The sequence below is a fragment of the Bombina bombina genome, chromosome 8 (genome assembly GCF_027579735.1).
Source record: "Bombina bombina isolate aBomBom1 chromosome 8, aBomBom1.pri, whole genome shotgun sequence".
NCBI lineage: Eukaryota > Metazoa > Chordata > Amphibia > Anura > Bombinatoridae > Bombina > Bombina bombina.
Window position 1 is genome coordinate 112576207 of NC_069506.1, and position 14946 is coordinate 112591152.

General features: G+C 42.8%; 1 protein-coding gene across 3 annotated transcripts in view; it reads left to right on the forward strand.

Moving 5' to 3' along the window:
• INTS11 (integrator complex subunit 11) overlaps positions 1-14946 on the forward strand; it is a 69872-nt gene that overhangs the window by 35713 nt on the left and 19213 nt on the right. For all 3 annotated transcript variants that reach the window (XM_053690524.1, XM_053690523.1, XM_053690525.1), the window contains 2 exons: positions 5495-5578; positions 13473-13562. In XM_053690524.1, the coding sequence (XP_053546499.1) occupies positions 5495-5578; positions 13473-13562 (174 nt within the window). The remainder of the gene's footprint in view (positions 1-5494; positions 5579-13472; positions 13563-14946) is intronic.

The following is a 14946-nucleotide window of genomic DNA, read 5'->3' on the forward strand; positions in this document are numbered from 1 at the left end:
CGTTCTTCAAGGGGTTCCATTTGAACCTATGCATTCCATAAATATTAAGCTTCTATCTTGGAAAGTTTTGTTTTTAGTAGCTATCTCTTCGGCTCGAAGAGTTTCTGAGCTATCTGCTTTTCAATGTGATTCCCCTTACCTTGTTTTCCATGCAGATAAGGTGGTTTTACGTACCAAACCTGGGTTTCTTCCTAAGGTTGTTTCTAATAAGAATATCAATCAAGAGATTGTGGTTCCTTCTTTGTGTCCTAATCCTTCATCTAAGAAGGAACGTTTGTTACACAATCTTGATGTGGTTCATGCTTTAAAATTCTACTTACAAGCAACTAAGGATTTCCGTCAAACATCTTCATTGTTTGTTGTTTATTCTGGTAAACGGAGAGGTCAAAGGGCTACGTCTACCTCTCTTTCCTTTTGGCTGAAAAGCATCATCCGTTTGGCCTATGAGACTGCTGGACGGCAGCCTCCTGAAAGGATTACTGCTCATTCTACTAGAGCAGTGGCTTCCACATGGGCTTTTAAAAATGAGGCTTCTGTTGAACAGATTTGTAAGGCGGCGACTTGGTCTTCGCTTCATACTTTTTCCAAATTTTACGAATTCGATACTTTTGCTTCTTCGGAGGCTATTTTTGGGAGAAAGGTTCTACAAGCAGTGGTGCCTTCCGTTTAAGGTACCTGTCTTGTCCCTCCCTTCATCCGTGTCCTAAAGCTTTGGTATTGGTATCCCACAAGTAAGGATGAATCCGTGGACTCGATACATCTTACAAGAGAAAACATAATTTATGGTTACCTGATAAATTTATTTCTCTTGTGATGTATCGAGTCAACGGCCCGCCCTGTTTTTTAAGTCAGGCTTATATATTTTTAAACTTTCAGTCACCACTGCACCCTATGGTTTCTACTTTTTCTTCCTAGCCTTCGGTCGAATGACTGGGGGGGTGGAGCTAAGGGGGGAGCTATATAGGCAGCTCTGCTGTGGGTGCTCTCTTTGCCACTTCCTGTAGGGGAGGAGAATATCCCACAAGTAAGGATGAATCCGTGGACTCGATACATCACAAGAGAAATAAATTTATCAGGTAAGCATAAATTATGTTTTTTTTGCAGTACAACGGTTCCACCCCTTGTTCTCTCTCTCCCCCTCACTTTTGCTCTCTCCCCCTCACTTTTGCTCTCTCCCCCTCACTTTTGCTCTCTCCCCCTCACTTTTGCTTTCTCTCTACCCCTCACTTTTGCTTTCTCTCTCCCCCCTCTCTTTTGCTCTCTCTCTCTCCCCCCTCTCTTTTGCTCTCTCTCTCTCCCCTCTCTCTCTTTTGCTCTCTCTCTCCCCTCTCTCTCTTTTTTTGCTCTCTCTCTCTCTCCCCTCTCTCTCTTTTGCTCTCTCTCTCCCCTCTCTCTCTTTTGCTCTCTCTCTTTTGCTCTCTCTCTCCCCTCTCTCTCTTTTGCTCTCTCCCCGCTCTGTTTTGCTTGCTCTCGCGCTCTCTCTCTCTCGCGCGCTCTCTCCCCGCTCTCTCTCCCTGCTCTCTCTCTCCCCGCTCTCTCTCCCCGCTCTCTCTCCCCGCTCTCTCTCCCTGCTCTCTCTCCCTGCTCTCTCTCCCTGCTCTCTCTCCCTGCTCTCTCTCCCTGTTCTCTCGCTCTCTCGCGCTCGCTCTCGCTCTCTCTCGCTCGCTCTCTCTCTCTCGCGCTCTCTCTCGCGCTCTCTCTCTCGCGCTCTCTCTCGCGCTCTCTCTCGCGCTCTCTCTCGCGCTCTCTCTCGCGCTCTCTCTCGCGCTCTCTCTCGCGCTCTCTCTCGCGCTCTCTCTCGCGCTCTCTCCTCGCGCTCTCTCCCTGCTCTCTCTCTCCCCGCTCTCTCTCCCCGCTCTCTCTCCCCGCTCTCTCTCCCCGCTCTCTCTCCCCGCTCTCTCTCCCCGCTCTCTCTCCCTGCTCTCTCTCCCTGCTCTCTCTCCCTGTTCTCTCGCGCTCGCTCTCTCTCTCGCGCTCTCTCGCGCTCTCTCTTGCGCTCTCTCTCTCTCTCTCTCTCTCGCGCGCTCTCTCTCCCCGCGCTCTCTCTCTCTCTCGTGCTCTCTCTCTCTCTCGTGCTCTCCCCCCCTCCCCCCTATTTTGCGCTCACTTGCGCTCTCTCTTTTGCGCTCTCCCCCTCTCTCGCTCGCGCTCTCCCCCCTTTCTTTTGCGCTCTGCTCTCTCTCGCGCTCTCTCTCGCGCTCTCTCTCGCGCTCTCTCTCGCGCTCTCTCTCGCGCTCTCTCTCGCGCTCTCTCTCGCGCTCTCTCTCGCGCTCTCTCTCGCGCTCTCTCCTCGCGCTCTCTCCCTGCTCTCTCTCTCCCCGCTCTCTCTCCCCGCTCTCTCTCCCCGCTCTCTCTCCCCGCTCTCTCTCCCCGCTCTCTCTCCCCGCTCTCTCTCCCCGCTCTCTCTCCCTGCTCTCTCTCCCTGCTCTCTCTCCCTGTTCTCTCGCGCTCGCTCTCTCTCTCGCGCTCTCTCGCGCTCTCTCTTGCGCTCTCTCTCTCTCTCTCTCTCTCGCGCGCTCTCTCTCCCCGCGCTCTCTCTCTCTCTCGTGCTCTCTCTCTCTCTCGTGCTCTCCCCCCTCCCCCCTATTTTGCGCTCACTTGCGCTCTCTCTTTTGCGCTCTCCCCCTCTCTCGCTCGCGCTCTCCCCCCTTTCTTTTGCGCTCTGCTCTCTCTCGCGCTCTTTCTCGCGCTCTCCCTCTCTCTGTCCCTCTCTTTTGCTGTCTCTCTGTCCCTCTCTTTTGCTGTCTCTCTGTCCCTCTCTTTTGCTGTCTCTCTGTCCCTCTCTTTTGCTGTCTCTGTCCCTCTCTTTTGCTGTCTCTGTCCCTCTCTTTTGCTGTCTCTCTGTCCCTCTGTTTTGCTGTCTCTCTGTCCCCCCTCTTTTTTTTTTGCTCTCTGTCTCTCCCCCTCTCTCTTGCCTCTGTTTTGCTCTCTTCCTCCCTCTTTTGCTGTCTATCTCCCCCTCTTTCCCCCCTCTCTCTTGCCTCTGTTTTGCTCTCTTCCCCCCTCTCTTTTGCTGTCTATCTCCCCCTCTTTCCCCCCCTCTCTTTTTGCAGTCTCTTTCCCCCTCTTTCCCAGTCTCTTTTGCGGTCTCTTTCCCCCTCTTTCCCCCCCTCTCTTTTGCGGTCTCTTTCCCCCTCTTTCCCCCCTCTCTTTTGCGGTCTCTTTCCCCCTCTTTCCCCCCCTCTCTTTTGCGGTCTCTTTCCCCCTCTTTCCCCCTCTCTCTTTTGCGGTCTCTTTCCCCCTCTTTCCCCCCCTCTCTTTTGCGGTCTCTTTCCCCCTCTTATGCTCTTTCTCTCCCCCTCTCTTGTGCGCTCTCCCCCTCCCTCCCTCTCTCTTTTGCTCCCTTTCCCCTCTCTTTTGCGCTCTCTCTCCCCTTCGGACAAACACACTTGGCCTTTTATATTTTATATATATATATATATATATATATATATATATATATATATATATATATATATATATATATTATATTTAATTGTGCAAATAAAGATGAAAGTGATGGTAAATTCTGGCCTAAATCTATAGAATAAATTAAAAAGGCCTTCATTCATGATTTTGAAGTGAATTGGCTGTAAAATGTACCTTTTTTATTTTATACCCCATTCTACTAAAATAACCTATTCCACTGGAAAACTATTCCTTTTTTTCCCATGAGGTGACATTTCCACCTCTTCTCCAATAGCTGTGCTAGCCATATGGCACTCAATCAGTTAGTTATGGATATGTTGGTGTGGCCTTGTCTGTCTACAGTAGCTTTATTAAGTCAGATGATTTTCACAATCTGAGCTGTATGTATTGGCAAAGCTTTGCCTTCGGCTTGTACTACAAACCAGAGGTAAAGTCTAATACCTGTGCTCTTCAGAAGGAGCCATCATAATATTCCGAAACCAAGTGAAACCATCTAATGAAAATACGGCTGTGAAAAAAGCTGAATTACAAGCCCTCATATAACACGTTGATGCTTCAGTGCATTCATACATACAAAAATGTATGTGAACAAAGGGTATTGTTGTTTTGCTGATAGATAACAGTTTTTGTTACAAATGCTAAAAGTTGCATGGCCAACACATAAAGTTGAACTTTTTAGTCACATGATTACTGTTGAATACTTGTTTTTCTTTTGAATATTATTTGAGACATAAAGTAGACAAATAACTTGTTTCTCAACCTGTGGAAAGGGAAATTCCAGCACTTGCCCTTTCATCATTTTAATACCACCAATATATTATAAAAAGGGAAGTGATCAGACACTTAATGTTGTGTGTGTACATTCCACACAAGATCGCTGGTAGCAAAGGTCACTAGTCTCATTTCATATCCCCAATCCAACTTGCAGGGAAATCCCAGACTCGGCGCAAGGCCCTGAGAATGTCTACACCAAAGGGAATCTGCAGTGCTGCTCTGCTGTGTCTGTCATGGTTTGATCAGTGTGGAATCCAGAAAAATAAACTGTATCAAAAACAAAAAGCATCCGCGATTCACAGTAGCGTTTATTATAAGACGCAATAAAACAAACAATGCACTTACGAGATAGAAAAGTTTAAAAATTGTTATAGAAATCAGTGTTTCTGATTTTTATCATCAAGCTCATTTAACAGGCCAGACTGTATTTCCTGTCTGGGCTGGTCAATTGCTTACTCATGACTGTATCAGATGTGCTCAGGTAGGGAAATCTTTAGTATCTGGTTGGTTATCGACATTTGAGAACTGCTGCTGAAAAATGCTGATGTATAATGAGCCACAGGGATAGTACCAGGTTAAAAATATAGCGCTGTCAAAAGGTGTCCTTGAACCATGTGTCCGATATAAAGTCACAGTCGAACATCACAAGAAAATCGTGCTATGGTGAAATGTGCCAGCCAGGTAAAGGGTTCTATACCCAAGTATGCCACAATGAAATGAGCTGTGTAAGTTAGATGCAGAAATGTGGCGACATAAATATTATTTTTTTCATATGTTTTCTTTTATCTAAGTGGCACAATTTTACATAACTGTGTGTATATGGCAGGGGTGTCCAAACTTTGCTCTCCAGAGGTTTTGGAACTAAATTTCCGATGATGCTCAGCCAGCATTTTATCTAGCTGAGCATCATGGGAAATGTAGTTCCAAAACCTCTGGAGAGCAAAGTTTGGACACCCCTGGTATGTTTTTTTTTTTTTCTCTGTCAGTTGCTTTCTTTATTTGCTGCATTTTCCTTCAATAAAACTTTATTTAAAAAAAAAATCCTGAAAACATAAAACTATATCGGATATGCCCAGTTGCCTTTTTTATTTTTCACCTAATACTATTTGTGTTGCAGTTGGTGAAGGTTGAGAAACACTGGTCTAATGAACATAAAATGGTTTAGCTGATAATAGTATTTATTTACACAATGGTTTCAGTAATCCTTTGGAATTATTTTATATTTGCTTCACAATATGAAGACTCTGAAATATTTTAGAAAAAAATATTCTAAGTCAAATTCACATTCACTTATCACCTTTTTTACATACAGGTCGTTTTTGCAACTCCAGGCATGCTGCACGCTGGTCAGTCTCTACAGATCTTTCGCAAATGGGCAGGCAATGAGAAAAACATGGTGAGAAATGTCAGATGCTGACTTCCTGAAAACAGACAAGTAAAATTCCCAATAGCAAAGTTTATTATATGCAAAATAGTAGCCTAGTTTATTCATGCAGTATGCAAGATGTTTTAATAGTATAGTTAAAAAAAACATAGTAAATGGAAAAGAGAATAACTCTGTAACACAGAATAAATGGAGCGCATTGAAGATCTAAGTGCAGTATTAAAAACACTTTATTGTAAAACATAAAATGATTTTACACTCACAAAGGAGCCCTCAAACATATGAGGTATGTGTATGCTGTAAGAGATTATATCTGTCCCACTCCAACCAAACAGTCCAGTATCCACCTTCTGTCAGTTCATAGTCCTCCTATAATAATAATATTGGGGGAACTGTATCGTTTTGTGGCTAATGGGGTCAGTGATATAGTAGTAAAGCACTATAGTTTAAGGAGATCATGTGAAAACACTACACAGAGTGAACCGCAATGAGCCGGCTGCAGTCCAAACCGTGCTGTGTGCAATCTCACTTCTGCAAAGAGCCGTGTGTTTCATAAATCCCCTAAATACCAAATAATATATAAATATAAGTGGGCTAAGAAAACAAGACCATAACACTGTCCGATACTGCAGTATGCCAGTGTGTAATACATATAAATGATGCTTTTGTAAAATCTTGAATTGCAAGTTGCTTGAAGATTCTAAATGCCGTTTTAGTGTCATCACTAATAAGCATCAAATAATGTTTTGCATAAGAAATGAATGTAACAATTGTTATAAAATACTGTTGGTGCTTTTTAGTTTTTTGTGTTCTAAGTTCTCTAAGCATGGCAGCGTCAGTGGGAGTGGTTTAACTTTATGATTGGCATGCACAGGTAGCCAACTGTTAAACATTAAACACTAAATACATCTAAATGCACATAAATTAATTACATATTTGAATAGAAACATATTTGCAATATAGATGTATTGGGAAAAATGCTTCTAGTAAAAGTTATCACTGTTTTAGTGTTAACATTTTTCTCTGCATGTGAAGCATAACTAGATATTGTCACTGCACCCACATTTTAAATACTGCAGCTACTCAGAGCATCAGTGGGGCTTGTATCATGTCGGCAATTAACAAATTGAGTCATTGACAGATAGTACAAGCACCTTAGGCTGTATGAGCAAGTGCTGCGTTTAAAATGCTGCTGCATGGCGCATACTTAAATACAATTTCTCCAACATTGGTGTGTCCGGTCCACGGCGTCATCCTTACTTGTGGGAATATCTCTTCCCCAACAGGAAATGGCAAAGAGTCCCAGCAAAGCTGGCCATATAGTCCCTCCTAGGCTCGGCCCACCCCAGTCATTCTCTTTGCCGTTGCACAGGCAACATCTCCACGGAGATGGTTAAGAGTTTTTTGGTGTTTAAATGTAGTTTTTTATTCTTCTATCAAGTGTTTGTTATTTTAAAATAGTGCTGGTATGTACTATTTACTCTGAAACAGAAAAGGATGAAGATTTCTGTTTGTGAGAGGAAGATGATTTTAGCAGACAGTAACTAAAATCGATTGCTGTTTCCACATAGGACTGTTGAGATGAAGTAACTTCAGTTGGGGGAAACAGTTAGCAGACTTTTCTGCTTAAGGTATGACTAGCCATATTTCTAACAAGACCATGTAATGCTGGAAGGCTGTCATTTCCCCTCATGGGGACCGGTAAGCCATTTTCTTAGTCAAGCAAACAGAATAAAGGGCTTAATATGGGCTATAAAACTGGTAGACACTTTTATGGGCTAAATCGATTGCTTTATTTGGGCATTTTATACATGTTTATGCTGATAATTCACATTTATAAACTTGGGGAACGTTTATTAACGGCAGGCACTATGTTAGACACCTTTTCCAGTCAGGGAGGGCCTTCCCAGTTGTAGGCTGAGCCTCATTTTCGCGCCATTACTGCGCAGTTGTTCTTGAGAGCAAGACATGCAGATGCATGTGTGAGGATCTGAAAGTAGCTGGAAAAGTTTCTAGAAGGCGTCACTTGGTATCGTATTCCCCTCTGGGCTTGGTTAGGTCACAGCAAAGGCTATAGCTGGGACTGTATAGGGGTTAAATTTGTAAACGGCTCCGGTTCCGTTATTTTAAGGGTTAAAGCTCTGAAAATTGGTGTGCAATACTCTTAATGCTTTAAGACACTGTGGTGAAATTTTGGTAATTTTTGAACAATTCCTTCATACTTTTTCACATATTCAGTAATGAAGTGTTTTCTGTTAAAAATTTAAAGAGACAGTAACGGTTTTGTTTTAAAACGTTTTTTGTGCTTTATTGACAAGTTTAAGCCTGTTTAACATGTCTGTGCCTTCGGATAAGCTATGTTCTATATGTATGAAAGCCAATGTGTCTCCCCATTTAAATTTGTGTGATAATTGTGCCATAGCGTCCAAACAAAGTAAGGACAGTACTGCCACAGATAATGAAATTGCCCAAGATGATTCCTCAGATGAGGGGAGTAAACATGATACTACATCATCTCCTACTGTGTCTACACCAGTTTTGCCCACGCAGGAGGCCCCTAGTACATCTAGCGCGCCAATACTTATTACCATGCAACAATTGACGGCTGTAATGGATAACTCCATAGCAAATATTTTATCCAAAATGCCTACATATCAGAGAAAGCGCGATTGCTCTGTTTTAAACACTGAAGAGCAGGAGGGTGCTGATGATAATTGTTCTGTCATACCCTCACACCAATCTGAAGTGGCCATGAGGGAGGTTTTGTCAGATGGGGAAATTTCAGATTCAGGAAAAATTTCTCAACAAGCTGAACCTGATGTTGTGACATTTAAATTAGAACATCTCCGCGCACTGCTTAAAGAGGTGTTATCTACTCTGGATGATTGTGACAACTTGGTCATTCCAGAGAAATTGGAGGGTTTGCTTAAAAAGATTTTTGTACAGCAAGGTTACCTTCTACAACCCATTTCGTGCATTGTTCCTGTCACTACAGCAGCGTGGTTCTGGTTCGAGGAACTAGAAAAGTCGCTCAGTAGAGAGACTCCATATGAGGAGGTTATGGACAGAGTTCACGCACTTAAGTTGGCTAACTCTTTTATTTTAGATGCCGCTTTGCAATTAGCTAGATTAGCGGCGAAAAATTCAGGGTTTGCAATCGTGGCTCGCAGAGCGCTTTGGCTAAAGTCTTGGTCAGCGGATGTGTCATCCAAGACAAAATTGCTTAACATCCCTTTCAAAGGTAAAACTCTATTTGGACCAGAATTGAAAGAGATTATCTCAGACATCACTGGGGGAAAGGGCCACGCCCTTCCACAAGATAGGCCTTTCAAGGCCAAGAATAAGTCTAATTTTCGTTCCTTTCGCAATTTCAGGAACGGACCGGCCTCTAATTCTGCATCCTCTAAGCAAGAGGGTAATGCCTCACAACCCAAACCAGCCTGGAAACCGATGCAAGGCTGGAACAAGGGTAAGCAGGCCAAGAAGCCTGCTGCTGCTAACAAAACAGCATGAAGGAGTAGCCCCCGATCCGGGACCGGATCTAGTGGGGGCAGACTCTCTCTCTTTGCTCAGGCTTGGGCAAGAGATGTTCAGGATCCCTGGACACTAGAAATAGTTTCTCAGGGTTATCTTCTGGAATTCAGGGAACTACCCCCGAGGGGAAGGTTCCACATGTCTCACTTATCCTTAAACCAAATAAAGAGACAGGCGTTCTTACATTGTGTAGAAGACCTGTTAAAGATGGGAGTGATACACCCAGTTCCAATAAAGGAACAAGGAATGGGATTTTATTCAAATCTGTTCGTAGTTCCCAAAAAAGAGGGAACTTTCAGACCAATTTTGGATTTGAAGATCCTAAACAAATTTCTCAGGGTACCATCGTTCAAGATGGAAACCATTCGAACGATTCTACCCACTATCCAGGAAGGTCAATTTATGACTACCGTGGATCTAAAGGATGCGTACCTACATATTCCTATCCACAAAGAACATCATCAGTTCCTAAGGTTCGCCTTTCTGGACAAACATTACCAGTTTGTGGCCCTCCCATTCGGGTTAGCCACTGCTCCAAGGATTTTCACAAAGGTACTAGGGTCCCTTCTAGCGGTTCTAAGACCGAGGGGCATTGCAGTAGTACCTTACTTGGACGACATTCTAATAGAAGCGTCGTCCCTATCAAAAGCAAAGGCTCATACAGACATCGTTCTGGCCTTTCTCAGATCACACGGATGGAAGGTGAACATAGAAAAAAGTTCTCTGTCTCCGTCAACAAGAGTTCCCTTCTTGGGAACAATAATATATTCCTTAGAAATGAGGATTTTTCTGACAGAGGTCAGAAAGTCAAAACTTCTAAGCACTTGTCAAGTTCTTCATTCTGTTCCACGTCCTTCCATAGCGCAGTGCATGGAAGTAGTAGGGTTGATGGTTGCAGCAATGGACATAGTTCCTTTTGCACGAATTCATCTAAGACCATTACAACTGTGCATGCTCAAACAGTGGAATGGGGACTATACAGACTTGTCTCCAATGATTCAGGTAGATCAGAAGACCAGAGATTCACTCCGTTGGTGGCTGACCCTGGACCATCTATCCCAGGGAATGAGCTTCCGCAGACCAGAGTGGGTCATTGTCACGACCGACGCCAGTCTAGTGGGCTGGGGCGCGGTCTGGGAATCCCTGAAAGCTCAGGGACTATGGTCTCGGGAAGAGTCTCTTCTCCCGATAAACATTCTGGAACTAAGAGCGATCTTCAATGCTCTCAGGGCTTGGCCTCAGCTAGCAAAGGCCAGATTCATAAGATTCCAATCAGACAACATGACGACCGTTGCGTATATCAATCATCAGGGGGGAACAAGGAGTTCCCTGGCGATGAAAGAAGTGACCAAAATAATTCAATGGGCGGAGGATCACTCCTGCCACCTATCTGCGATCCACATTCCAGGTGTGGAAAACTGGGAAGCGGATTATCTGAGTCGTCAGACATTCCATCCGGGGGAGTGGGAACTACACCCGGAGATCTTTGCCCAACTAACTCAATTATGGGGCATTCCGGACATGGATCTGATGGCGTCTCGTCAGAACTTCAAGGTTCCTTGCTACGGGTCCAGATCCAGGGATCCCAAGGCGACTCTAGTAGATGCACTAGTAGCACCTTGGACCTTCAACCTAGCTTATGTATTTCCACCGTTTCCTCTCATTCCCAGGCTGGTAGCCAGGATCAAACAGGAGAGGGCCTCGGTGATCTTGATAGCTCCTGCATGGCCACGCAGGACTTGGTATGCAGACCTGGTGAATATGTCATCGGTTCCACCATGGAAGCTACCTTTGAGACAGGACCTTCTTGTTCAGGGTCCATTCGAACATCCAAATCTGGTCTCCCTCCAGCTGACGGCTTGGAGATTGAACGCTTGATTCTATCAAATCGTGGGTTTTCAGATTCTGTGATAGATACTCTGGTTCAGGCCAGAAAACCGGTAACTAGAAAGATTTACCATAAAATATGGAAAAGATATATCTGTTGGTGTGAATCCAAAGGATTCCCATGGAATAAGATAAAAATTCCTAAGATTCTCTCCTTTCTACAAGAAGGTTTGGAGAAAGGATTATCTGCAAGTTCTCTAAAGGGACAGATCTCTGCTTTATCTGTCTTACTACACAAAAGACTGGCAGCTGTGCCAGATGTTCAAGCATTTGTTCAGGCTCTGGTTAGGATCAAGCCTGTTTACAGACCTTTGACTCCTCCCTGGAGTCTAAATCTAGTTCTTTCAGTTCTTCAAGGGGTTCCGTTTGAACCTTTACATTCCATAGATATTAAGTTACTATCTTGGAAAGTTTTGTTTTTGGTTTTTATTTCCTCTGCTAGAAGAGTTTCAGAGTTATCTGCTCTGCAGTGTTCTCCGCCCTATCTGGCCATGCAGATAAGGTGGTTTTGCGTACTAAGCCTGGTTTTCTTCCAAAGGTTGTTTCTAACAAGAATATTAACCAGGAGATAGTTGTACCTTCTTTATGTCCGAATCCAGTTTCAAAGAAGGAACGTTTGTTACACAATTTGGACGTAGTCCGTGCTCTAAAATTCTATTTAGAGGCTACAAAAGATTTCAGACAAACATCTTCTTTGTTTGTTGTCTATTCTGGTAAAAGGAGAGGTCAAAAAGCGACTTCTACCTCTCTTTCCTTTTGGCTTAAAAGCATCATCCGATTGGCTTATGAGACTGCCAGACGGCAGCCTCCTGAAAGAATCACAGCTCACTCCACTAGGGCTGTGGCTTCCACATGGGCCTTCAAGAACGAGGCTTCTGTTGATCAGATCTGTAAGGCAGCGACTTGGTCTTCACTGCACACTTTTGCCAAATTTTACAAATTTGATACTTTTGCTTCTTCGGAGGCTATTTTTGGGAGAGAGGTTTTGCAAGCCGTGGTGCCTTCCGTTTAGGTAACCTGATTTGCTCCCTCCCTTCATCCGTGTCCTAAAGCTTTGGTATTGGTTCCCACAAGTAAGGATGACGCCGTGGACCGGACACACCAATGTTGGAGAAAACAGAATTTATGCTTACCTGATAAATTACTTTAACCAACGGTGTGTCCGGTCCACGGCCCGCCCTGGTTTTTTAATCAGGTCTGATGAATTATTTTCTCTAACTACAGTCACCACGGTACCATATGGTTTCTCCTATATTTTTCCTCCTGTCCGTCGGTCGAATGACTGGGGTGGGCGGAGCCTAGGAGGGACTATATGGCCAGCTTTGCTGGGACTCTTTGCCATTTCCTGTTGGGGAAGAGATATTCCCACAAGTAAGGATGATGCCGTGGACCGGACACACCGTTGGAGAAAGTAATTTATCAGGTAAGCATAAATTCTGTTTTTTAAACGGCTATAGTTTTTTATTAGAAGCATTTTTGCTAATACATGTAAATTACAAAAATGCTTCTGTTAAATACCAAACTGCAACCATGTGGTTTCCAATTTTGGCTAGAATATCCCTTTAAGGTAGTTTACTCTAATTATGGGGTGCTGTCATTTTAGAGCTCAGGTATCTGAAGGTGAGTTGCTGCACATGTGAAAACACATGGAATGCACTAACTGCTAGATTTCAATATTGAGGCACCCATGTAGGGTTTCCACCTGTGCGGGAATGACCCGGACAGTGTGTGTCTGGATTTCAAGCATTTGCAACTCTCGTGTGTGTGTGTGTGGGGGGGTCTGTGTAATTTAAGTCTTTGTGTTTGTCAGTGTCTTTCTGTGTGTGAAAGAGTGTATTTAAGTGAATGTGTTAGTGTTTGCGAGTGTGTGTGTTAGAGAGAGTAGGTGTGTTAGGTTCTGACTTTGAATATCTATATGCAAGTTTGTGTTTTATACACAGTGTGAACTCTGCAACAACAAAAACATTTTGCTGTGCTCTGCACGGCGCAAGAGTGTTCAGATTTTGCCTACACCCATGACTAGGGGAGGCGGTAAACACCTCAGTACTATGCTTATACAACGTATTTAATGGCTTTTAAAATGAACCCTTGGCATACGCAGACACTTACTTGTTTGCTATATCTTCCATGTTTTTGTTCATACCTGCAAATGTGCACAAAATATTTGTAGAGATTATTGCTGTCTCCTCCAAACAAGAAGGAGGGAGCAGTATATTTCTACCGGCCATTATGTAACCGTGCCATGACTTTATTTAAAATTAAAAAAAAATCAAAAGAAAAGCATTAAAATACATATTACTTCTCTCTAAGAGAAGAATGTTGATGTTTAAAACAAATTGTTACAGATACTGCAGATAAAATCATGTTTTGGTGCATTACTACATTTTCATTACATGACTAATAAACTAAAGATTAAGTTATAAGACCACATTGTACTTGCATTTTATTTGCCTATCTCTTGTCTTTTATCTACCTTCCTATACAGGTGATCATGCCTGGTTACTGTGTACAGGGCACAGTGGGACATAAAATCCTAAGTGGTCAGCGCAAGCTGGAAATGGAAGGAAGACAAACGGTGGGTTCCCCATTGTGCAAGACAAATAGAAACCATAACTATTTCTTAAAGGGACATACAAGCCAAAATTAAATGTTCATGATTCAGATAGAGCATGTAATTTTAAAGAATATTTTTAATATACTGCTTGTATCAGATGTAATTTGTTCTGTTGGTATCCTTTATTAAAATGCATACTCACATATGCTCAGAAGCAGCAATTAACTAGCTACTGATTAGTGGCTATGCATATGTCCCTCATCATATTGGCTCAACACATGGGTTCATTGCTGCTCTGAAGCTGATTTAAAAGGACCTTGTACTGTAAAATTGGTTTTGCCTTAATGTGTTCCTAATGACTTGTTATAGTAGCTGCATAGTATGCACTGTATGGTAATTTTTTCCTTTTAGATTTATTGTTGTGCATGAAATAGCTGCTTTTGCTTAGTGAAGTCTCAATCCATTACTCAAGAAAATGCCCATATAAATTGTCCGAGTCTGCAGAAATAGCAGACAATCTAAAAAAAAAAGCACTAAGCATCATTTATTTATTTCTCTTCTTTTCCCCCCTTCATTTCTGCAAGTTCAGTTACTTCATTTTCAGATGCTAAACACAGAGCATTTTATTATTGTACTGTTGCTTGCTTATTAAGGGAATAGAAATGCGCATATCGCCTGACTTGGCTTTTTCAAAGGCTAACCGGACTGCCCGTCATCATGAAGCCTATATGGAACAAGTTGGCCAATCAATTAACAAGTATGGTTCACACCTCCGTGTGAACCAATCGCAACAGTCCTCCCATAATTGGTTAGTCAGCGTCACGTGACTAAGAACAGAAGGAACAACATGTAGGAGGCGGCTATATGCCGTCAAAATATGTAAATTAGTAGATGTCAAGAATCAAACCGTAAATATTATGCTGGCTATTAAAATGCGAGAAATTGATGCGGACTTCAGACAAATAATTGTGGGCTAAAGAGACATTAGTAAGAACGCTAGGAGTAAAGTTATCCAATGTGTTGGCACTAAACTGAAAATAAATAAATGACAAAAATTAGGTATCCGTTTACACATAGTCATGTATTAAAAAGAGAGGGGGTAAAGAATTATTAATATTTACGAATAAGTCTATTCCAGGAACCGATAAACATGTTGAAATAAGGACGGTCATATTAAATAGTTCTAACAGAACTAATAGTTATCGATTAGTTTATTACATGGTACAGAATGTGTGACCAAGATTTCGAGTGAAAGAAAATAATTTCTAATGGGAGAGCTGATAAATCAGAATATTGAGGTGTCACACAGTTGTGTATGTATTGAGTCTGTTTATTCAAAATCCCAGGGGTAAACAATGGCATAAGATATGAAAACCTGTGTATATAAAGAAATGTAAATCTATAG